Source organism: Pongo pygmaeus, chromosome 5 (genome assembly GCF_028885625.2).
Source record: "Pongo pygmaeus isolate AG05252 chromosome 5, NHGRI_mPonPyg2-v2.0_pri, whole genome shotgun sequence".
Lineage (NCBI taxonomy): Eukaryota > Metazoa > Chordata > Mammalia > Primates > Hominidae > Pongo > Pongo pygmaeus.
This window is the reverse complement of record NC_072378.2, coordinates 158,637,387-158,661,318: the sequence shown is the minus strand read 5'-3', so window position 1 is coordinate 158,661,318 and position 23,932 is coordinate 158,637,387. Positions and strand designations below refer to the sequence as shown.

The following is a 23,932-nucleotide window of genomic DNA, read 5'->3' as shown; positions in this document are numbered from 1 at the left end:
GGGATGGATGGCAATGAGCCAATGTGGGACAGAAGAGCAACCCAGGAAATACAAAGCAAGCGCTGTCCAGAGTGAAGCCGAAGCCCCCCTCACACTCTCTAGGGGGGAAGCAGCATCGTGCTGTGATGACCAGGAAGGGATTACCGAGGGTCCGTTACTAGAACACTGAGATCAAACGGAAGATCCAGATGTGTCTACAGATGCCAGTCTTTGGGCTGCTACTGTCCTTACAAACTCATGTCTTTGAAGCAGTAAGCAAGGCTGAGAAGCTTGAGAGCGAGAGCAAAAAACAATCTGCAAGAAAAGTGGCAAGAAAAGCTGTGGAACCTCTCGTAGACTGAGGCCGCACGAGAGCATGTGAACATGGCGAATCTGGGAATCGGTTACTGTTTTCCTAATGCCTTGAAACCATGTGCACACAACACAGACCACACGCAAATGGGCGGTGCCAGAACACGTGGGGAAAAGCATCCCACTGTGGTTCCCTCTGGGGATTCAAAACACTTAGGAAGCATAATACCTCCAAGCTGTTCTCGTCACACTGACAATCTGCCAGACAGTGGACTCCTCGTTCTTCTCAGCCAGAGCCAAGACACAGTAGGATATGAGGGAGGAAGCAGTTGTCAAATCTTTCCCCAAAGACACACCTGTGTCTGGGACTCATGAACGTGAGGATGTCCATAGGGAACTAGATTTTTATCTGTGAGACGCAAATCTGTTTTTTTTGAGATGGAGTCTCACTCTGTTGCTCAGGCTGGAATGCAGTGGCACGATTTCGGCTCGCTGCAACCTCTGTCTCCTGGGTTCAAGTGATTCTCCTGCCTCAGCCTCCTGAGTAGCTGGGATTACAGGTGTGCGCCACCACACCTGGCTAATTTTTCTTTTTAGTAGAGATGGGGTTTCACACCATGTTGGTCAGGCTGGTCTTGAACTCCTGACCTCGTAATCTGCTCACCTCGGCTTCCCAAAGTGCTGGGATTACAGGCCACAATTTTTATCTATCGAGACATGTGAGCAACTTAGGAGTAAGAGGTTTTATGTTACCAGGCTTTTACCTTTCCTGTCCTTCTCAAGGTTGGCTTCTTGATGGCAGGAACTCTGGGTGGGGGCCGACGGGGCAGAAGCGGGGGCGCCTGTGGGGTCTCTGGTTTGGCTGCCCCCGGTTTGGGCTCTGGTTCAGAGGATGCTTCGAGGTCCCTCGGGGCCATGGCACTTAGGGCTTCTTCGGAGGCGCCTGAAACATAAAACCACATGGCTGAAGTGTAAAGGACAAGGCAATCCACTGCATGATTTCGTCTTCAGACAGTCTACATCCTAAGTGTCATTTACTAATTCAGTGTATTTCAGGAGTAACCAGCTAGGTTCAGCCCCAGCTTTTTTTCTTTTTTCAAGATGGGCTCTCACTCTGTCACCCAGGCTGGAGTGCAGTGGCATGATCACGGCTCACTGCAGTCTCAACCTCCCAGGCTCGAGCAGTTCTCCCATTTCAGCCTCCCGAGTAGCTGGGATTACGGGTGAGCACTGCCACACCCAGCCAATTTTTAAAATTTTTAGTAGAGATGAGGTCTCACTATGTTGCTGGAACTCCTGGGCTCATGCAGTCTTCTTACCTCAGCCTCCCAAGTAGCTGGGACTACCGGTGCAAACCACCATGCCCAGCTAATTTTAAAATTTTTGTAGAGAGAGGGTCTCACTATGTTGCCCAGACTTGTTTCGAATTCCTGGATTCAAGCAGTCCTCCCACCCCAGCCTCTCAAAGTGCTGGGATTATAGGCATGAGCCACCACACCCAGCAGCCCCAGGTTTTCATGCTCACCTTCCTAGCAGGGGTGGTGATCTGGGGTCTGTGGATAGTCTGGATGGGGACCAGTGAGACCCTGAGATCATATGCAAAGTCTCATGTGTACTTACATTTCTCAGGGTAGATGATCCAAACACATCAAAATCTCAATGGGGCCATGACCAAGAAAGTGTTAAGCTGGGACTGTAGGTAGATTTCAAACCTCCACTAACATCTACATCTCTAGAGTTTTTTTTTTTTTTTTTTTTAACAGCTTTATTGTGATATAATTAACATACTGTGAAATTCACCCTTTTTAAGTGTACCATTCATTGGTTCTTAGTATATTCACAAAGTTGTACAACCACCATATGATCTAACTCCAGAACATTTTCATCACACAAAAAAGAAGCCCCACACCCGTCAGCAGCCACTCCCCACCCAGGCCTCCTTCCAGTCCCTGGAAAGCATGAAGAACTTTCCGACCCCATGAATTTGCCTGCTGTGGCCATTTCATGAAAAGGGGATGGTACACTATGTGGCCTTTTCTTTCTTTCTTTCACATAGTATAATCTCTTCAAGGTCCACCCATGGAGTAGTACGTATCAGCACTTCATTCTTTTTTTTTTTTTTGAGACAGAGTCTAGCTCTGTTGCCCAGGCCGGAGTGCTGTGGCGCTATCTCGGCTCCCCAGTTCAAATGATTCTTCTGCCTCAGCCTCCCGAGTAGCTGGGATTAATAGGCACGTGCCACCACACCCGGCTAATTTTTTTGTATTTTTAGTAGAGACGGAGTTTCACCGTGTTAGCCAGGATGGTCTCGATCTCCTAACCTCGTGATCCACCCGCCTCGGCCTCCCAAAGTGCTGGGATTACAGGTGTGAGCCACTGCACCCAGCCCCATTCTTTTTTTTTTTTTTAATGGCTGAACAATATTCCATTGTATGGATGGACCACATTTTGTTTATCCATTTATCAGCTGATGGACACTTGGGTTGTTATATCCATAGTTTTAGTTATTTTTCTTTCTTTTTCTTTTTTTTTGAGACGGAGTCTCGCTCTGTCACCCAGAGTCTCGCTCTGGCGCCATCTCGACTCACTGCAAGCTCCACCTCCCGGGTTCAGCCATTCTCCTGCCTCAGCCTCCCGAGTAGCTGGGACTACAGGCGCCCACCATCACACCTGGCTAATTTTTTGAATTTTTAGTAGAGGCGGGGTTTCACCGTGTTAGCCAGGATGGTCTCGATCTCCTGTCCTCATGATCCACCCGCCTTGGCCTCCCAAAGTGCTGGGATTACAGGCGTGAGCCGCTGCGCCCGGCCTAGTTTTAGTTATTTTTCTAAAATAAAAAAAAAAGAAAGCATTTGTGGCAGTATTATTCTACAACAGTAGTTCTCAACCTTTTAACTCATGCCCTCTTAAATATTATTTGAGAATTCCAAAGAAGTTAAACATGCTGACTAAAAGCAAATTAGGCAATGGTGATTGCGTACACCTTTTCAAAGGGCACACTAGGCCTGGTGCAGTGGCTCACACCTGTAATCCCAGCACTTTGGGAGGCCAAGGTGGGTGAATCACCTGAGGTTGGGAGTTCAAGACCAGCCTAGCCAACATGGTGAAACCATGTTTCTACTGAAAATACAAAAATTAGCTCGGCATGGGGGTGAGCACTTGTAGTCCCAGCTACTCAGGAGGCTGAGGCAGGAGAATTGCTTGAACCTGGGAGGCGGAGGTTGCAGTGACCTGGGATCGAGCCACTGCACTCCAGCTCATGTGACAAAGTGAAACTCAATCTCAAAAAAAAAAAGGGCACACTCTCCTCCTCCAGGAGATTCTGGAACAAAGCCAAGCCCAAAACTAAAAGTGTAAATTACCAGTGATTATGAATGAAGTGGGGGAGAACTCAAGGTGACTAACATGGTTTAAGTAACAGCAACAAAAAAACAGTGTGGTGGGAAAGAGGTCCCTGCCTGACACTAAAAACTTTATTTCCACTTGCCAGTGATTTAAAAGGTAGATTTTGTGCCTGAAATTAGGACAAACACTATAACTGTCTCCGTTTTATAAAGCTGGCAGAATGACTTCATGCCGGCAGCATTCACCTTTTTTAAAAACTCATTTTGGTTTATTTCAGTCTCTCCTTTAGATGCTGCTTAATAGCCCTGGGATGATTTTTATATACACGCTGAATTTTGAAAATACAATTTTAAATGGACAATCAATCTTAGTATAGATTTATATAAAATGTTGCTAAAGGATGCTTTCATTTAATATTGCCTCCAGAAGAATAAAAAGAGTTATTTTCATTTCTAGACCACTTTTAGCGGGGAGATGAAAAGAAAAGGAGAATCGTTTTTTCCCCTGCCCCCAGGAGAGCACCTACCTCCTCTGGCTTCCAGGAGACACCGGATTGCTGCTTCTGCCTCCTGGGCATTGGTGGTTTTGATCTGCTTGACATTATAAGGTTTACTTATTCCAGTCCGAGCCTTGGGCTTGAGAACAGAATGAGGAAGAGCAGAGTATCAGCACAGGCAGGAAGACAGCCTCATGGGGTGCATCTGCTACCTGCGGGTCTGCGCAGGGCTCCACCAGATGATGCTGATCATACAAACTCCAGCCTCCACCACACCCTGCAATACTCTCTTCCCTGGAGCACTCTCTTTCCAAGAGTGCCATACTCCTTAGACCTGATGACCCTGGTCTCCAAAGCCGGGTGGTTACAGATTTTTGTATATGGACAGACCATCTTCTATCTTCATTTCAAAAACCAGGTGAAAGCCAGAAAGCAAAATCAGAGGCCACTCTTTCCATGGTCCCGGTGAGTTGTTAAAATACCTTCTAGATACATATTCCCTTAAAAGTGCTTTTTCTACTTCTTCATCCAGCATGTGGGTTGCCTTTATGACCTATTTTCACTACTGTAAAACACTGGCCTCCAGTCACCCCTCCACCTGCTGGGGCTGCGCAAACACCTGACCATGCCTAGCACCCCAGAGGCATCCCGGTCATAGCAGTTTCCCCCTAGCACCCAGCTTCCCCTCTCTCCCCTCTACTTCCCTGCCTTCACCTGCTCTCTTCCCCAGCAGCTCATGAGACCCTCTGGAACCATGCACCTCCACAATCCTCTATGGCTGTTACTCTTCCTAGTGTGTTCCCCAACTTCATTATTTACGTCTCTTTTTAGCCTCTTCTCTCAACCAACTTGACTCCAGAATGACCATCATTTTCCCAGGATGACGACCTGAATTTCTCCCATTTTCCCTTCTACCAAGCAATACTCTGCCCATACACTAAGGGCAGAGGCAAGAATGGGAAGAGAGAGAAATGGATGAGTCTGGAAACCAGGGATATTTGGGATTTTTCATCAAAAGTGATTTTCTCTAGAACACTCCATACAACCATTTAAAAGCCCTATGGAGAACCTGCAAAGAAGGGTTATGGGGTTTGGAGATGAGATGGTGAGCAGGTAGAGGGTTAAAGACACATAAATCTATATATTCACTGAGAAGAGAGATCCCACACTATCCCGGGGGCAAAACCCTTGGGTCTGAAATGTATGCAGAAGAACTCACAGGTTGCTGAGGTGCTCCTGGTAGAAGTCTTGCCGTCTGCAAAATTGAATACTGCCCATGGGTGCCGGAGGAGATGGATGCATCTGAAGCTGACTTTTTCACCATTAAACCGGCTGTAAAAACCAACGAGGGCAGAGTCTCAATCTCAGTGAAGGCACAACTTCCCAGCCAGCTGCCAGGAGCCCGACTAGACGAGGCGGATGTCCCAGCAGACCACAGACACGGTGAGGTCCGAATACTCACTCGGCACTTAGGGCACCCACAGAGCCAGGCCCTCTTTGACTCTCTATGGAGTTTTTCACTTGATTCTACCAGTGTGTGCCTATTGATGTAGATGATCTGGAGAAGCATTACTAGAATGCAAACTTTAACATCTTGGGGGATTCAGATCTGATATAAAAACCTATTGATTTTGAAATGGTTCCAAACACTATTACTAGGACCAGATTTTTAAAATATTTGTGAGGAAAAAAACATTTCAAGAACCCCAGCCTGGGTAACATGGTGAAACTGTCTCTAAAAAAAAAATAAATAAATGAATAAAAATAGCCAAGCCCGATGGTATGCGCCTATAGTCCTAGCTACCTGGCAGGCTGAGGTAGGAGGATTGCTTGAGCCGGGGAGGTCAAGGCTTCAGTGAGCTGTGAGATTGCGCCACTGCACTCCAGCCCAGGGGACAGAATGAGCCCATCTTAAAAAAAAAAAAAAAAAAAAAATTCCAAATCAGGGGAATAAACTGTTAAAATATACTTGCAGCCATTAACAAATCATGTTTTAGAACATTCAATGACACAGAAAATATAACCCATTAAATAAAAGACAACCGACCAGAGAAAATGGGTATTAATTTTGTTAAAAAAAAAAAAAGAAGTATGTTGCTACAGATACATGTAACTGGAAAAAGAAGTCTTTTTTAACAACTACTACCTGTAGGTCATCGAGTGAATTTTAAAATCTTGTTCTTCTTTGTAGTTATCTCTAAAATTTCCACAATAATACATGACTTATGCATTTTATTTTTAGGTTATTTTTATATCTGGGCTTGTGGCTTGCCATTGGTTACTACCGTAACGTCAGCCACAATGAGCCCAATTCTGAAGTAATGGCTTAGGAAGATCTAAGTGTGATCATCACATTTTTGGGGAGGGAGAAGTAAACAGTGGTGGTAAAATGGAAGCGGATCAAAAGCACATCACAGCTTTGCTTTCAGGTTATCAGGGAGGGCTGGATGGGCAAAGCATTGTTCGAGCAACCAGAAGAAAATGCTCCTAGACCCAGGATAAGGGGGAACTTGTTCTGAGCCCGGGGAACAGGAGGCCTCGGAGCGCAGAGGGGTGACCGGGTCACCTCCAGGCGGGGACCTGGGTTTACCAGATTCCTCATAAGCAGAGGGAGGACTGCGCAGCAGCTGAGGAGAGACTTCTGACTGCGAAGCTCACGTCCCTCCCACGGCTGCGGCCCCCATTCTGCATCCTCTAACGCCGCCGAGGGAGAGCAGCTTGAAGCAATAGCACAGCTCCAGGGTGAACAGCAGCTTTGGAAAGGAGCCGTTTAATTTGCCATGAGAAACACAACCAGCCCTGACGTCAAACATGTCCTGGATTTACAACAAAACGGAGCCCAAGGAGGAGGAAGCCCTGTGGGGACAGGAAGGCCGGGGAGAAGTGGACTCCGAGCCGTGTTTTCAGTAGCAGGGAACGCGCGGTTATTCCCGGCAGGCATCCAGGGAGCTGAAAGCAAGCAGAGTCTTACTTGGAGGGGGGGGTCTCTGCGGGGGGTGAGGTGGCCGAGGCCGGTTGGGGACCGACAGAGACCTGCTCGGAGAACGGTGGCGGAACTCCCCGACGGCTTCCAGCTCCCGCTCGAGCTCCACCAGGTCCGCGTCATCTGGAGGACATGGCGGGGCATGAGTACAATGGTCTGTTCCACACGCGAGCGTGTCAGACACGGATCTGAGCACAGGAGGCCGACTGTGGCAGGGGGACCTGCTGCAGGACAGCTGAAGGCTCTGTCCAGAAACGGGCACCTCTGTCTGCCGGCGAGGGGCGGAAGCGGGGAGGGCACCCAGTGCCTGCTTGGAACATTCAGTGAACCATGGATAATGTGTATTTCTCAGACTTGAGGGACACTGAGCTATTTCAAAGTGTGTTTTCTTGTGCAATAACAAGACTTGCGTAGAGTGGAGGAGACAGTTGCAAACCACAACCCCTGAAGAGTCAACCAACCACAGGAAGATGTTTTCAATTCCTTACTCTAGAACACACCGGCTGAGGAAGCTGAGGGTGTTCTCCTTGCTCTGGCAGCAGAGCAGCCTGGCATGCAGTGGCCAGTGCCTAGGACCAGGCATCCTGCTCACTCATCAAATCCCAAACCCTGTGGGCCCATGGCTGGCCACTCCCAAGGGTCTGCCATCTTGACCTGCCCTGCACGCACCTTCCAAGAGGCTGAGGGGTCTTGAGGAGGCACAGCTCCTGCTTCATTACAGATCAAATCAGCAGCCCTAGGGCTCCCCCAAAGCATGGGCCTCTCCATTTCACTTTGACTCAGACACCCCACGCCTTGTATCCAGCAGCTCCACCCCATGCGTCCTGGAGACTGGAACTGGGGAAAGGCAGGATTTCTCCTACAAATGGGAATGGTTGAACACCCCACAGCATCAAGGGAAGACCCTCTCAATGCCCACCAGGTAGCAGAGCCGCCCACGTGTCCCGTGTTGCTCTATTAGTTTCTTCATGCAAAGGACTATCTGTGCTCACACCTGCACTGGCTCCAGAGGCTGCCTGCATGACGGCCACCCCCGAGAAAAAGGTCCTTCTTATGGGAAGAGCACATCCCTCCAGCCACTTCAACTCCAGGGCAGAAGCCCCTGGCAGGAGCAATGTGCAGAACTACCGCGATGCTCTGGCGAAGGCTGCTGCTTCAGTCTTGGGCAGAAGTCTTGGCTGCGCGTCCAAATCACCTGGAAAGCTTGGTGAAATGCCAGGCTTCCAGGGTCCCACCCCACTCCTACCAAATCCAGATCTCTCTGGTAGGGCTCAAAAATCCATAAGTTTAAAAGCTCCTGATGGTTCGGTATAGGCAAGTTATTGATCAGTGTGGGGACCAGCGTACGGTCAAAAGGGCTGGAGGTCTTTGCACCTCTCCTGGCAAAGTACCCTCCCTGAGAGGTACCTTAATCCACTTTCAGCCCTGTTCTCTGCTCTCAGCCCCAGCTCAATGGGCCCAATGCATGGCTAAGCTCCTGCACCTGCTGGTTAGAGCTGTCCTCCAACTCGGGGCTCAGTGACTGACAGCTAGAGGCATGCCTGGCTATGAATGGAACAGCATCAATGTAGCTGACACTGAAATATGAACTACCCAACCTGCCAGCCATGTAACATCAGTGGGCTTTAAAAGTTACTCAGAACAGTTACTGCCCAGGTGCAGTGGCTCACGCCTGTAATTCCAGTACTTTGGAAGGCCCAGGTAGTAGGGTCACTTGAGCCCAGGAGTGTGAGACCAGCTTGAGCAACACAGTGAGACCCCGTCTCTACAAAAAAATGCAAAACATTATCTGGGCATGGTGGTGCAACCCTGTAGTCCCAGCTACTTGGGAGGCTGAGGTGGGAGGATCGCTTGAGCCTGGGAGGTGGAGGTTGTAGTGAGCTGAGATTGTATCACTGCATTCCAGCCTGGGAGACAGAGTGAGACCCTGTCTCAAAAAAAAAAAAAAAAGTTATATTATTTAATCTAGCGGTGAGTGGTTCAATCAATGTGACCTTTCAGGCCCTCTGAAGTCTAAAATGATACAATGATGTGACCATATAACATGACTGTATAATAATTTGATATTATATGAATGTGACCATACGTCAGCAACTTAGGACATAGATATAGATTATGTCTCTACTGGGATTGAATCAGAAGTTTTTTTGTTGTTGTTGTTTTGAGACAGAGTCTCACTTTGTCACCCAAGCTGGAGTGCAGTGGGGCGATCTCGGCTCATTGCAACCTCTGCCTCCCCAGTTCAAGTGATTCTCCTGCCTCAGCCGCCTGAGTAGCTGGGATTACAGGCATGTGTGCCACCATGCCCTGCTAATTTTTAAAAAATATTTTTAGTAGAGATAGGGTTTCACCATGTTGACCAGGCTGGTCTTGAACTCCTGACCTCAAGCGATCCACCTGTCTTGGCCTCCCAAAGTGCTGGGATTACAGGTGTGAGCCACTGCGCCCGGCCAAATCAGAAGAGTTTTGTTGGGGGCGGGAAATAATCACAAATATAAAACCAGTTCAGAACTGTGGCCATTTGAATATCCAGAGGAAACAAGAATTATATTGAATCTGGTGTGTTATGGGGGTACAAGTTATTGTAAAAAAATAAACTAACTAGAGGAAATCAGGGTGTTGGAGCTGGCTACCTCCACAGGGCTCAGTCCCTATCCCTCGCTTGGCCTGCCTGGTTTAGGTCTCTCCTGGGACCTGCATACTTGATATCACACAGTGCCCAATTGCCAAGAGAAAAAGGAAAGTCTGTCCTGAGCCGACTCTATGGCTGAGGCTCCTGAGACAAGAAGGGTCAGGCTACCTTTGTTCGTTGGATGCTGCTTCTTTTTGGTGAGAGCAGGTGACTTGCTGGGAGGAGCCAGTGCTGTGGGGCCGGGGACATCAGAGAGGTCGTCTCCCCCGAGTTCACTGTCTGAGACCCCAGGCTGACTGAATTCATCCACCAAGTAGTCTTCATCATCTTCAAGAATATCCCCTGGGAGAAGGAAATGAATCACAATTCAGGTGAAAACAATGAAGGGGGAAAGGCTCAGTCTTTCATCAGTGGGACTGGTTCAGCTCCTGTCAGGACACCTGTACCCTGCCCTGCAGCTCAGGGCCCGGGCGCCAGCAGGGACAGTACCCCAGTTCCATTGGTACGCCCACAGCCCTGACATCCTCAAAGCCACTGTTTGTAGCCTAAGTTTAGACGCCTCCTGTCCCAGGTAGCACGGTATGCATCGTCCACACATACCAACATGCTCACCACATGGGACAGACGGCTTGCCCTGCGGGTGTCCTCCGTCACTTCTGCAAGGGAGGCTTTAGAAGGTGTCCTTAAAAGCTCAGGCCTGTTGCTAGAAGAACGGCTTGCCTGTCCCTCCCTGCAGGGTCACTAACCTTCTGACTCATAGTCCAAACTTGTGAAGTCAAAGTTTTCCTCCAGCAAACAGGAGTTGGCAGTGGGAGACACGGGGGCCATGCTGTCTCGTTTCCGAATGATCTCCTCTCGCAAACCTTTCAGCCAGTCCTTCGTCTTCGGTCTAATCTTCACTGCTCTGCCTTTCACCTGGGAGGGCAGAGCGGCCACCCAGGAATAAATAAAAATCATGACCACTCCTGTTGATCACATAATGCTTCTCACCAAAACCCACACACCTGCAATGAGGCCAATCTTCACATTTGGCCATGAAAAACCAAGGGTCCAGACCTCACGCAGGCTCAGCATAGCTCTCATACATCTGGTTGAAAAAAATGTTGAACTGGGCTGGGTGCGGTGGCTCACACCTGTAATCCCAGCACTCTGAGAGGCCGAAGTAGGTAGATCCCTTGAGGTCAGGAGTTCGAGACCAGCCTGGCCAACATAGTGAAACCCTGTCTCTACTAAAAAAAAAACACAAAAATTAGCCGGGGATGGTGATGCGTGCCTGTAGTCCCAGCTACTCGGGAGGCTAAGGCAAGAGAATCACTTGAACCCAGGAGGCGGAGGCTGCGGTGAGCCGAGATTGCACCACTGCACTCTAGCCTGGGTGACAGAGCAAGACTCCATCTCAAAAAAAAGTTGAACTCTCATCTCCAGCTTCCCATTTGGTACAAATTTAAAGCCAAGATACTATAAAAATGGAAACTATCTATGAGCTGCATATTCCAAAATACATACTCTAAAGAGAAAGATTGGAACAGTCTCCCACATGGCAGTGCGAGCATAGACAGATCAAGTAACTCGGCGAGAACTACACTCTAAAATGGCTAAGCTTCTGCAGCTGCTGGTAGAGCTGCCTTCCAACGCGAGACACAGTGACTGACATTCTTCTTCTCCATTCTGTTTGTTTGGTTTTTTGAGACAGGGTCTCGCTCTGTCACCCAGGTTGGAGTGCAGTGGCACGAGCTCGGCTCACTGCAACCTCTGCCTCCCGGGTTCAAGCGATTCTCCTGCCTCAGCCTCCTGAGTAGCTGGGACTAGAGGCATGCGCCACCATGCCTGGCTTTTTTTTTTTTTTTTTGAGACAGAGTCTCACACTGTCGCCTGGGCTGGAGTGCAATGGTGTGATCTCGGCTTACTGCAACCTCCGCCTCCTGGGTTCAAGTGATTCTCCTGCCTCAGCCTCCCGAGTAGCTGGGATTACAGGCACTTGCCACTACGCCCAGCTAATTTTTGTATTTTTAGTAGAGACGGGTTTCACTATGTTGGCCAGGCTGGTCTCGAACTCCTGACCTTGGGTGATCTGCCCACCTTGGCCTCACAAAGTGCTGGGATTACAAGCATAAGCCACTGTGCCCAGCACCTGGCTAATTTTTGTATTTTTACTAGAGACAGGATTTCGCCGTGTTGGCCAGGCTGGTCTTGATCTCCTGACCTTGGGTGATCTACCCACCTCAGCCTCACAAAGTGCTGGGATTACAAGCATAAGCCACTGCGCCCATACTTCCTCCCTATTTTGCAAGTAGCCAGAGCCGGACATGAGACACCTCAGAACCAGAGTGAAGAATCCAAACTCCCTCCCTCATATGGTGTCTATACATAAAGACAGATTGGTGGCCAGGCATGAAAGCTCATGCCTGTAATCTCAACACACTGGGAGGTTGAGGTGGGAGGATGACTGGAGCCCAGGAGGCTGAGGTTACACTGAGCCATGACTGTCCCAGTGCACTCCAGCCAGGGCTGCAGAGTGAGATCCTCTCTCTACAAAATTTTAAAAAATTAGCTGGGTGTGGTGGCACGTGCCTGTGGTCCCAGCTACTTGAGAGGCTGAGATGGGAGGATTGCTTAAGGCTGGCAGCTCAAGGCTGCAGCGGCTGTGATTGCATTACTGTGCTCCAGCCTGAATGACAGAGCAAGACCTTGTCTCAGAAAAAAAAAAAAGGCACAGGTTGGGCACATGTCAGGGCAAGAGGAGGAAGAAGACATACCCATGTAAAAATAGGGATTGATCAGACCCCACTCCACAGTGTGGCCAAGTACAGCGTACCTTCATACCGTCCACATCCAGGACACTGAGAGCCGAGTGACTGTCTGCAAAAGTCACCAGCATCTGCCCTTGGTTGATCCTGGAATAAATGATACTCCAAGTCAATGCCAAGAATGACCTGGCAGCTCTCACGGATCCTCACCGACATCCCCTGGAACCCACATCAGCCAGGGGAGCAGTTACCTGACAAGAACAATTGTCCCATAATTCCCCAAGGTCTGCATGAGCTCAGTACGCAGGTCCTCAGGAAACTCGCTTTTCTCTTCTAAGGTCGGTGACTGAAGGTTTACTACAACAGTGGCATCCAGGGGGCCCTGGAAAGAGGACACTTCCTGGAAAACCCTCTCCCGAGCACCCACATCGACTTCCTGAACTTCCACCTCCACGATCGCCAGCACGGGTCTGCGTCAGACAGGAACAAAAGAGGGATGACGGTTAGCCTGGTACAGATGTCCACACCCCCGGCCTCCAGTCCCCAGTTAGCCTGGGACAGATGTCCACACCCCCGGCCTCCAGTCCCCAGTTAGCCTGGGACAGATGTCCACACCCCTGGCCTCCAGTCCCCAGTTAGCCTGGGACAGATGTCCACACCTCCAGCCTCCAGTCCCCAGCCGCTGTCCCCCAGGGCTCTCTGTAAACAGTCAACACCAACAACCTGCGAATGTGGCCACCAGCAGGTGGATTTGCAGGCTGGCTGCCCTGCCCTGGCGTTTCAGTCTTCATCTTTCCTTAACCTTAGTATCACCTTGGCATTTTTATCTAAAGATGATTTCAGGGGGAAAATAAAGCGTGGCGCCTTAAAGATGTATCCCAGTACTTGGAAAATGACCAGCCATCAGCAAAGATTTTTGACATGGTGATCCTCAGTACCGCCAAGGAGGTGGGGAAGCAGACATCTGCACTCTGCCAGGGGTGCAAGCTTTTCAGAGGGCTACTTGGCACTTTACATAGAGTTCCAAAATTGTTCATTTTTTTTCACCTAGTAATCTCACTTCTCGGACTTCATTCTAAGGAAATGACCAGGGATTCAGACAAAGATTTAATGCATGAGGTTGATCATTTACACCATTGTTAATGGGAGGGGAAAAAAAAAAGGGAAATGCTCGTTTTTTTTTTTTTTTATTTTGAGTCAGAGTCTCCCTCTGTTGTCCAGGCTGGAGTGCAGTGGTGCGATCTCAGCCCACTGCAACCTCCACCTCCCGGGCTCAAGTGATTCTCCTGCCTCAGCCTCTCAAGTAGCTGGGATTACAGGTGCATGCCACCACGCCCAGCTAATTTTTGTATTTTTGGTAGAGATGGGGTTTTGCCGTGTTGGCTAGGCTGGTCTTGAACTCCTGATTTTAGGTGATCCGCCTGCCTCGGCCTCCCAAAGTGCTGGGATAAAGGCGTGAGCCACTGCGCCAGGCCAAAATGCTCTGTTTCTTAATGGGGAAACAGTTATGATACATTCATATAATACCCTATGCAATCATTAGGAATAATGTAAAAATCAATGATGTAAACAGGAAAACAGTCCAGCAGGAAATAATGCAATCCTTATAGTAATTCTGACATAGGGATGGTTATTACTCTATAAATTTTCAGAAAATCCTATATTACGAAAATTACATAGTCTGATTGAAAATAGCTCGACTCTGGCCTGACCCCTGCCACTACTTTTTTTCTTTCATAGCACATGTGTTTGTTTATTGTCTGTTTGTCCTGTCCAGAAAATTCCATGATAACATGGTCTCATGTGTTTTGTTCACTGCTTTTCTCCAGGCCAGGAACAGGGCCTGGCATGTAAGGGCCCTCAAGAAATATTGGTTAAATTAAGGTTTCAAAATACATTGAGCTAGCAAACCTTGATGTCACATATCTGAAGATTCCTCAAGATTCACTTCTAGGTATGTATTTGCAACAACAGGTATCTAAAGAATTTAGAATTATCCAAAGAGTCTGGGCGTGGTGGCTGTAATCCCAGTACTCTGGGAGGCTGAGGTGGGCACATCACTGGAGGCCAGGAGTTGGAGACCAGCCTGGCTAACATGGCAAAACCGTTTCTAATAAAAATACAAAAATCAGCCGGGCATGGTGATGCATGCCTGTAATCCCAGCTACTTGGGAGGCTGAGACATGAAAATCACTTGAACTCTGGGGGCGGAGGTTGCAATGAGCCAAGATTGTGCCACTGCACTCCAGCCTGGAGGACTCTGTCTCAAAAAAAAAAAAAAAAAAGGTTTTTTTGTTTTGGTTGACCAACAGTTCCCACCTTCTTTTTCTTAATTTCTTTCCTTGTAAAAGTTGAAACTGACATGAGAGTTTGGGCAGCAGCCTTGGGAAGATCAAACTCTTCCTTCTTCACACCTTCAAATGCCATCCTCTCCTGTCTTTAAAGACATTCTGCAGGGTGAGTCTTCCTCTGCAGCAATCCCAGGGCACAGGTGCTGGTGCCCACGGTGCTCTCTCTGCTGCCTCCACTCTATCCTCAATGCATGATGCACAGAGCATTTAAAAAGTCCTAGGGCCAGGTGTGGTGGCTCACGCCTGTAATCCCAACGCTTTGAGAGGCCTAGGCGGGTGGATCACCTGAGGTCAGGAGTTCAGGAGCAGCCTGGCCAACATGGTGAAACCCCGTCTCTACTAAAAACACAAAAATTAGCCAGGCATGGTGGTGTGCACCTGTAATCCCAGCTACTTGGGAGGCTGAGGCAGGAGAATTGCTTGAACCTGGGAAGCAGAGGTTGCAGTGAGCTGAGATCACACCACTGTATTCCAGCCTGGGCAGTAGAGCAAGACTCTGTCTCAAAAAAAAAAAAAAAAAAAAAAAAAAAAAAGGTTGTGCACCCCAGATTTAAAAACCCTATGGTGTTTGTAATCATAAAATCCTGGAGAAAATATTCATCAAGAGGTGAATGGGTAAGTTGTAAGTTCCACGGATCTATTTTGTGGGATACTAGACAGCAGTTACAAATGAATGCACCAGATCTATAACATCAACATGACTGTATCTCAAAAATAGTAACAAAAAAGCAAGTTGCACAATGACATCATCTAAGAAAATATAAAAGCCGCAAAATACATAGGTTGCATCTTTGAAATTTTCATCAATGATGTCATTTATGATATGGAGCAATGACAAAATGCTAAGATTAATTAGTTCTTGGTGGTGGGTCCACAGATATTTGGTTCCATCATTCTTTGTTCTTTGGTGTATTGTATGCACACAAAATGCACCCACACGCGCACACACATCCTTATGGGGACAGCATGCATTTCCCTGTGGAGAGGGAGACGCTGCCTTCCCCAGCACAGGAGAAAACGCCATGGAAGTGAGGACCTCACCTGTGATCAGATGCTTGTAGCTCCGCACGACCATAATACTGGAGGGCACCAGGAGACCAGGTGTGTCTGACTTTGGTGTCAACATCTAGATCACTGTCTAGAAGGTTGAGTTCTCCAGCTACTCGCAGGGATTCCATTCGAGAGACCCATATAGAATCGAGTCAATATCCAAGAATGCGATCATGACACTTCCACAATAGAGGTCTGCGCCACAAACCACCCCACGTCCCAGACTCATCCTCCTTACTCCTCGACCTTGAAGCCAGGCTTCGGATGCTTTAGGGCCTTTGGTTAAAAACATTCCTCGCATGTAATTATTCAAAACAGTCATGACCGTGCCTGGAGTCCTCACCAGCATGCCCACTGTAGGCTTGAGACAGTGTTGCTGCCGGGTTTCCAGGACCCAGGAATCCCAGAAGGTTGGCAGCAATTGGTATGGTAAGAGCTACAGGAGCTGAGAACACGTGGACTCATTCTAGGCCCTGCCTCTCACAGCCCTGGGGCCATGCAGGTGTTCACAAACTCATCTAAAGGAAAATTTGTATTTTCTTTTTACAGACGTAATTTCCCAGCTATGCTCTCCCAAAATGTGTAATTAGGTTTTGTTTTGTTTTATGTACCAGTTACAGATATTCTAACTTTAAATAAACTTCACTTCCTAGGTGGGCATCAACAGTTGTTCAAAACATACTTGACAACTAATGATTTTTAAAAACTAACTTATTTTTACTGTGTCTTGCTTGTGTCCAATATGGAATTAGGGCTTTAAGCAGGTAAGAGTGTAGCTGAACAAAATAGGCTAGATAAAGAACACGAGGGGGAGCATGGCGGGCAGGCAGGGAGGCAACCTCATGCTCCCCACTTTCTCCACCCAGAAAAAAGAGGTGGGGGTGTGGGGGGAGCTGTGATGCAGGGGCAGCCAGGAGCAGACCTATTTGCAGGTCACTGTCTCTAGAAAGAGACCAGAAGAGGCCAGGCGCAGTGGCTCATGCCTGTAATCCCAGCACTTTGGGAGGCCGAGGCGGGCAGATCACCTGAGGTTGGGAGTTCGAGACCAGCCTGACCAACATGGAGAAACCCCGTCTCTACTAAAAATATAAAATTAGCTGGGCATGGTGGTACATGCCTGTAATCCCAGCTACTCAGGAGGCTGAGGCAGGAGAATGGCTTGAACCCAGGAAGGTGGAGGTTGTGGTGAGCCAAGATCGCACCACTGCACTCCAGCGTGGGCAACAAGAGTGAAACTCTGTCTCAAAAAAAAAAAAAAAAAAAAAAAAAAAAGCAGAGGACCCCTGAAAGCACAACTTCCAAAGCTTAGGGGTTAAGGTCTGGGATGACTTTTGTGTCATCTGGGGTTATGAAGAAACTGATTTATGTAGCAGCACCTGGGGCTGGGTAAACGTGACTTTGCCTCCGTCATATTTCTTATTCACCCTCTGCCGGCTCTTGAACGGGCACGGCCCCCTCACCTGTTTTATCAAAGGGATGTTTCTTCCTCCACCACAGCACCCTGTCTGTCCAGGCGGGGGTGCGGCATTTGTCGCTTGTATCGTAGGCGGCTGAGCCGACGTCATACTTGTAGGTGGGTCCAAAGTTAATGGCTCCTTCGTGAAAGTCCTTAAAAATCTATTGGGAGAAAAAGAAGTCATCAGGCCACCGTAGTTTTCGATCCTGAATGTTATATACAGAAATGAAAACTGAAAAGGCAAGTCCCTATTCTTAAAAAGTAACAGAAGCTCCATTACATTTGAAAATCTATCTGAAACTGGACATATGTGTGTCTTTTAATTAGCAAAAAAGTGATCCTCAGCTCTTCCCACTGAGGGACACACCACCTTCCTATCTCCCCACCCGCTCCAGTGTCTGATCTATCCACTGTCTGCTTGTTGCCCCCCAGGAGACAGTGCAGGGTCCGAGGCAGGGGTCAGGGGTGCTCATCTTTACACTCCCATGCCTGGTGCCATGTCTGGCCCACAACCCGGAGGCCTTCATCTATGTTTGTTGACTAAATGAGCTAAGCACACAGAAGCACAGAGTGAAAGTCAGCTCTCCTCTCTCTCTCCCTCTCTCTCTCTCTCCCCCCACCTGGGTTTCGCTCTTTTGCTCAGGCTGGAGTACAGTGGTGCAATCACGGCTCCCTACAGCCTCAACCTCTGGGGCTCATGTGATCCTCCTGCCTCAGCCTCCCAAGTAGCTGGGACTACAGGCGCACACCATCATGCCCGGCTAATTTTAGTTTTTGTAGAGACAAGGTCTCCCTATGTTTCCCAGGCTGGTCTCAAACTCCTGGGCTTAGGCAATCCTCCCGCCTCGGCCTCCCAAAGTGCTGGGATTACAGTTGTGAGCCCCCATGCACGTCCTTCTTTTCTTTGTTTAGCTTTGGATTGGCTTTGCTTCCATGGGAAGACCAAGGGACAAACACGCCCTCATTCTCTCGGGCATCACTGAAAGGATGTGAGAATGTTGGTAGTAGGGAGACAGGAAAACCTGCTTTAGGAGGTTGGTATGGTCACTTGTCCATGTGGCAACCCTTTAGCACTCCCCACACTGGAAGGGGCTCAAGTGGGAAGACACAGTAAATCTCGAAGAACGTCCAAATCTTGCTTCAGGAGAGACCTTATCTGCCCTGTCCTCACACTTTTTTTTTTTTTTTTTGAGATGGAGTTTCGCTCGTCACCCAAGCTGGAGTGCAATGGCGCGATCTCGGCTCACTGCAACTTCCACCTCCCAGGTTCAAGCAATTCTCCTGCCTCAGTCTCCTGAGTAGCTGGGATTACAGGCGCCTGCCACCATGCCCAGGTAATTTTTGGATTTTTAGTAGAGATGGGGTTTCACCATGTTGGCCAGGCTGGTCTCGAACTCCTGACCTCAGGTGATCTGCACGCCTCGGCCTCCCAAAGTGTTGGGATTACAGGCATAAGCCACTGCACCTGGCCCTCACACATTTAACCAGCTTCTTTCTCCACAGGTAAATGGAATTTAAATGTACTCCCCTCATCTCAGCTCATCCTGCTAGGAAGCAAACAGGCACTAAAATAACAGTATTAGAAGGAGAAGGTTGGCTGGGCACGGTGGCTCACGCCTGTAATCCCAGCACTTTGGGAGACCGAGGCGCGTGGATCACCTGAGGCCAGGAGTTCGAGACCAGCCTGGCCAACATAGTGAAAACCCGTCTGTACTAAAAATACAAAAATTAGCCAGGTGTGGTGGCGCACACCTGTAATCCCAGCTACTCAGGAGGCTGAGGCACAAGAATCGCTTGAACCTGGGAGGTGGAGGCTGCAGTGAGCCAAGATAGTGCCACTGCACTCCAGCCTGGGTGACTGAACAAGACTCTGCCTCAGGAAAAAAAAAAAAAAAAAGAAGGACAGGAAGTGTGTATGAATAGCCACTCCTGTACTGTAACCTCACAAGCCCACCTGTTTTCTACAATGTCAGAAACAGTGAAATCTGCTCACGGAACTGAATTTGCTGCACCAGCCTCTACATCTCATAGATGTCATTCCATCTTGGAGCAGCTGCTAAAAAATGTTTTTAAAGCACAACTTACTTTTCCACTTGATTTCTGTAGCTGTAGTTGATCAAATTCCAGAAGTTTCTTCCAGTCTTGGCGTTTAACAAAATAGAAGACTTCTTCATAAGTAAGATCAATGCGGTAGTTGAAATCGCCACACCAAAATACATAATCATGAGAAAAAACATTTCTCCCCTAAGTTGAAAAGAAAATCATAATCATTCAGCTCATCTTGCAAGGAAGGTGAGAGAGAGGAGAAAAACAAGCTCACTGGGACAAGCAGGAGTATTTTTCTCAAAATGCTACTTAGAAAAAAGAAAGTTTTCTACTAGAGCATCTTGTTTTTCACTCATCCCATAAAACTATGGAGGAATTTTTTACATGGCTTACTTTTTAATTTTAAATAATAGTGTTTCTGAGTGGTTTGAAGAAAGCTTCTACCCTAAACGGAGGAGAGCAACACAGCCAGCATTTCCTCCACGGATCCCAGTCCTGAAGATCAGATGCACCCTTACTTTGGAGTGTCTACTCCTAGGAAGCAGCACCCAGCATTCAGCGTTAGGAGAATGAGGTTTCAAAAGAGCAGCATAAATGCTCAAGACGTGCACCTTCATGTAACTTTCCGAGCTTTTTCAGGTGACCCTTCTCCATCTCTCTCTCACTCCTCCTTCCCATCCTGCCCAGTCCTAGGAGCCCATGGCCCCAGCTCAGCCCCGGAGAGCTCCTGGGGTCCTTGCCTTCCCTGTCTCTTCCCCAGGAATCACAATGACAGCAGCTGCTGTGGATCAACTGTCCACAAGGGCTGGGCTCTGTTCCAGGTGCAAAAAGCAGATACCACCAGCTCTCTCTTAGATTTAAAAAAGAAAACAAAGTTCAGAAACAAAGGCACTTTCTGAAGGTTACACAGCTAGTGCATGATACAGATGGGATTTCAGCTCCCATCTGCCTAGCTCCAAAATCAGTTTCTCTTCTCCTATAATATGAGGCATTTCCACTCCCCCCATGACAATAATCTGGACAGAAGATTAAACGGGTCCCAACCAAATAGAGTGTCTAGATAACACTGTCAGACAGAACTTTCTGCAGCACCGAAATGTTCTGTGCCGTCTGATGCAGGAGCCACTGGCCACGTGGATACTGATCATTTTCAATGTGGCCAGTGAAAGCAAGGAATTTTAAATGTTATTTAATTTTAATTAATTTGAATTTAAATAGCTACTTATGGCCAGTGACTACGGTATCACACAATACCAGTGTAGAATGTTGGCCAGGCACAGTGGCTCACACCTGTAATCCCAGCACTTTGGGAGGCTGAGGCAGGCGGGTCACTTGATGTCAGGAGTTTGAGACCAGCCTGGCCAACATGGCGAAACCCCATCTCTACTAAAAATACAAAAACTAGTTGGGCCTGGTGGTGCACGCCTGTCATCCCAGTTACTCAGGAGGCTGAGGCAGGAGAATTGCTTGAACCTGGGAGGTGGAGTTTGCAGTGAGCCAAGATCTTGTCACTGCACTCCAGTCTGGGTGACAGAGTGAGACTGTCTCAAAAACAAAAACGAAAAAGAAGTGTAGAATGTTAATAGGTCCCTCGATATTTTTATTGTAGAAAAGAACTACATTATAAATCCTTTAATTACTTATTATGTATCCCAAGTTTACTGTGTCAAAGTAGCACTTTTTTTTTTTAAGATGGAGTCTCGCTCTGTTGCCGAGGCTGGAGTGTAGTGGTGCGAACTCAGCTCACTGCAACCTCTGCCTCCTGGGTTGCAATTCTCCTGTCTCAGCCTCCCGAGTAGCTGGGATTACAGGTGCACGCCACCACGCCTGGCTAATTTCTTTTGTATTTTCAGTAGAGATGGGGTTTCACCACGTTGGCCAGGCTGGTCTCGAACTCCTGACCTCAGGTGATCTGCCCGCCTTGGCCTCCCAAAGTGCTGGGATTACAGGTGTGAGCCACTGTGCCTGGCCCCAAAGTAGCACTTTTTAAGTGATAAGGGTTAGACTTTTTTTTTTTTTTTTTTTTTTGAGACAGAGTCTTGCTCTGTTGCCCAGGCTGGAGTGCAGTGGTGCAATCTCGGCTCACTGCAAGCTCTGCCTCCTGGGTTCACGCCATTCTCCTGCCTCAGCCTCCCGAGTAGCTGGGACTACAGGCGCCCGCCACCACGCCCAGCTAATTTTTTGTATTTTAATTAGAGACAGGGTTTCACCTGTTAGCCAGGATGGTCTCGATCTCCTGACCTCCTGATCCGCCCGCCTCGGCCTCCCAAAGTGCTGGGATTACAGGCGTGAGCCACCGCGCCCGGCCTTTTTTTTTTAAACTGCATTACACACAATTGAAAATTTCCCAACTTGTTTCTTTTTTAGCATAAGAAATAAACAACTCCAACAAGAGTTATGGCACTTCTTAATGAAAACTAAGGAAATTTTGCCTTGAGTGCTCGTGCAGCCCAGTAAAACGGGACATCAGTTTTAAGGATCTGTTCTCACAGGGAAGAGTTCTGTGACCCAACCCGCCACCTCTCAGACAGTGGAAGATTTTGCAGCAAGAACAGCTGAAGTCTATCCTCACTTCGGGGAAGAGGTGGGCTCGTGTGCACCACACGCTGAAGCTGTGCCCGGGTAGCATCTTTGCACAGGAAGGAGAACATTAACATCTAGATTTGAAAAGAAAAGCCTCCAGTTTCAGAACGAAACCCTCCGGACCGCCACAAGAGGGCAGTGTGCGGTTCGCTATTGCAGCTTCGAGGACAGGGAGGATCTGGGCTCCTTGGTCAAGAACTGTGTTCCTGGTCAAAAAGGGTCCATTGGTCAAAAGGGTGTTCTTATCTGAACCACCACACAAAGTACATGTGAAGACTGTGAATCTCAGGAAGGTGGAGTCTTAGGCTGTGTGGATTCAAATGTTCTTCACCACTTGGACAGGACAGACCACGGACATGGTTTTCTTCCCTAAACCATCACTTGAATTAGAAAATCAGAAAATGCACACATACAAATCCAATGGCCATGCAGACACTCAGGAATTGTACAGCAACGGGAAATGCTGCAGAGCTGGCCCCCTCCAGGCACACGGCTAACCCTGCCCCAGGTCAATCATGGAGGGACACAGCCCTCTCCCCCTCCCTCAGCGCTGAGCCCTCCAGGAAGGGGCCCTCCCTGTGGTTGTGTCCCCAATGCCTGGCTCCTATCAACAGTCACGTTTGGGACTGAGCTGAGCAGGGAGGTGCTGGCTGTCCCCACGGCGCCGCTCACCATTGGGAAGCAGAGTTTCTGGGTGATCTCCTTGTAGTCTTCATTCCGCTCCTTCACCTGGGACTGCCCAGCCGTCAGGTGACTACATATGAAGCAGAAGCTGGTGCTGTGGAACTGGAAGCGGATGCCGACGGCGCCCTTGTTCCCCGCCTTGCCCCCCATGCCTGTCTTCACTGTGTCGATGGCCACATCCCTGGAACAGAAGGATACGCGCATGCCGTCGGCTCCTGAAGGAGAAGCACGACCCTGCTTTGACACAGAGAAGGGCCCAGCAGCAGCTCGGGACCTGCTGCGCTAAGCGCTCCAAAATCATCAGCTCAGAGTCTGTCCAATCTCAACACAGTGGCCACTGTGGTCGTCACCGACTCCTGGTCAGGAGGCCACCTCCCTCCTGCTGCCCACCGCTGCCTGGACATCTCCCCCACACCCCAACTGGGAAGTGCTCACTTGAGCACCCCATGAAGCCGAAGACAGGGCAATGCCTGCATCTGCCCAGGTTCTCACTGCCACCAGGAGTGGCACAAACATCACCACCCACCAGCCCACCCCACTCCTGTGCAGCCATCACACCATGCATGGGAGGTGTCATCCGGGCAATCAACACATTTTTAAATTATTATTATTTTGAGACAGAGTCTTGCTCTGTCACCCTGGCTGGAGTGCAGTGGTGTGATCTCGGCTCACTGCAACCGTGGCCTCCCAGGTTCAAGCAATTCTCCCGCCTCAGCCTCCTGAGTAGCTGGGATTACAGGTACCCACCATCACGCCCGGCTAATTTTTGTATTTTTAGTAGAGACAGGGTTTCACCATGTTGGCCAGGCTGGTCTCGAACTCCTGACCTCAAGTGATCTGCCTACCTCGGCCTCCCAAAGTGCTGGGATTACAGGCGTGAGACACCATGCCCAGAAATCAATGCACTTTAAGAGCTAGGAAACTGGCAGCTGTTTATGCTGGGCTGGGTAGGTGGTCTCAAAAGGACTTTTATGCAATGCCAGAGCCTGCTCGCATTAAAATGCCAACTTATAATGCATACAAGTCCATAGAAACATGGGCTGCAAGCACATTTGTTAACATTTCCACAGCCATGCCACAGACTGAGGCCTGCTGGTGCATCTGCTCGCTGGTAGACAAGGTTGTGGAGATGACTGATGGAAGGGGTGCAGGCGGAAGAAGCTCAGGGCTAAAGGCACGTGAAGCTGAGGACACCGAGCCTGGGAAACCTGGCTCTCCTCAGCTCTGAGCCCTTTCTCAAACGCTTTACCTCTCACCCTCACCCTGCC

At 48.8% G+C, this 23,932-nt stretch overlaps 1 protein-coding gene across 10 annotated transcripts in view; it reads right to left on the bottom strand.

Annotated features, from left to right (window-relative positions):
• SYNJ2 (synaptojanin 2) overlaps window positions 1–23,932 on the bottom strand; it is a 117,754-nt gene that overhangs the window by 4,985 nt on the left and 88,837 nt on the right. For 8 of the 10 annotated variants that reach the window (XM_054492131.2, XM_063666764.1, XM_063666767.1 and 5 more), the window contains 12 exons: window positions 22,653–22,845; window positions 19,437–19,595; window positions 17,356–17,512; window positions 15,887–16,004; window positions 12,746–12,964; window positions 12,563–12,641; window positions 10,494–10,662; window positions 9,916–10,089; window positions 7,104–7,238; window positions 5,352–5,464; window positions 4,163–4,271; window positions 1,056–1,234 (listed from right to left, as the gene is read on the bottom strand). In XM_054492131.2, the coding sequence (XP_054348106.1) occupies window positions 1,056–1,234; window positions 4,163–4,271; window positions 5,352–5,464; window positions 7,104–7,238; window positions 9,916–10,089; window positions 10,494–10,662; window positions 12,563–12,641; window positions 12,746–12,964; window positions 15,887–16,004; window positions 17,356–17,512; window positions 19,437–19,595; window positions 22,653–22,845 (1,804 nt within the window). Of the gene's footprint in view, window positions 1–30; window positions 295–1,055; window positions 1,235–4,162; window positions 4,272–5,351; window positions 5,465–7,103; window positions 7,239–9,915; window positions 10,090–10,493; window positions 10,663–12,562; window positions 12,642–12,745; window positions 12,965–15,886; window positions 16,005–17,355; window positions 17,513–19,436; window positions 19,596–22,652; window positions 22,846–23,932 lie in introns of those variants that run through there. The other 2 variants (XM_063666771.1, XM_063666765.1) reach the window with 2 other exon arrangements.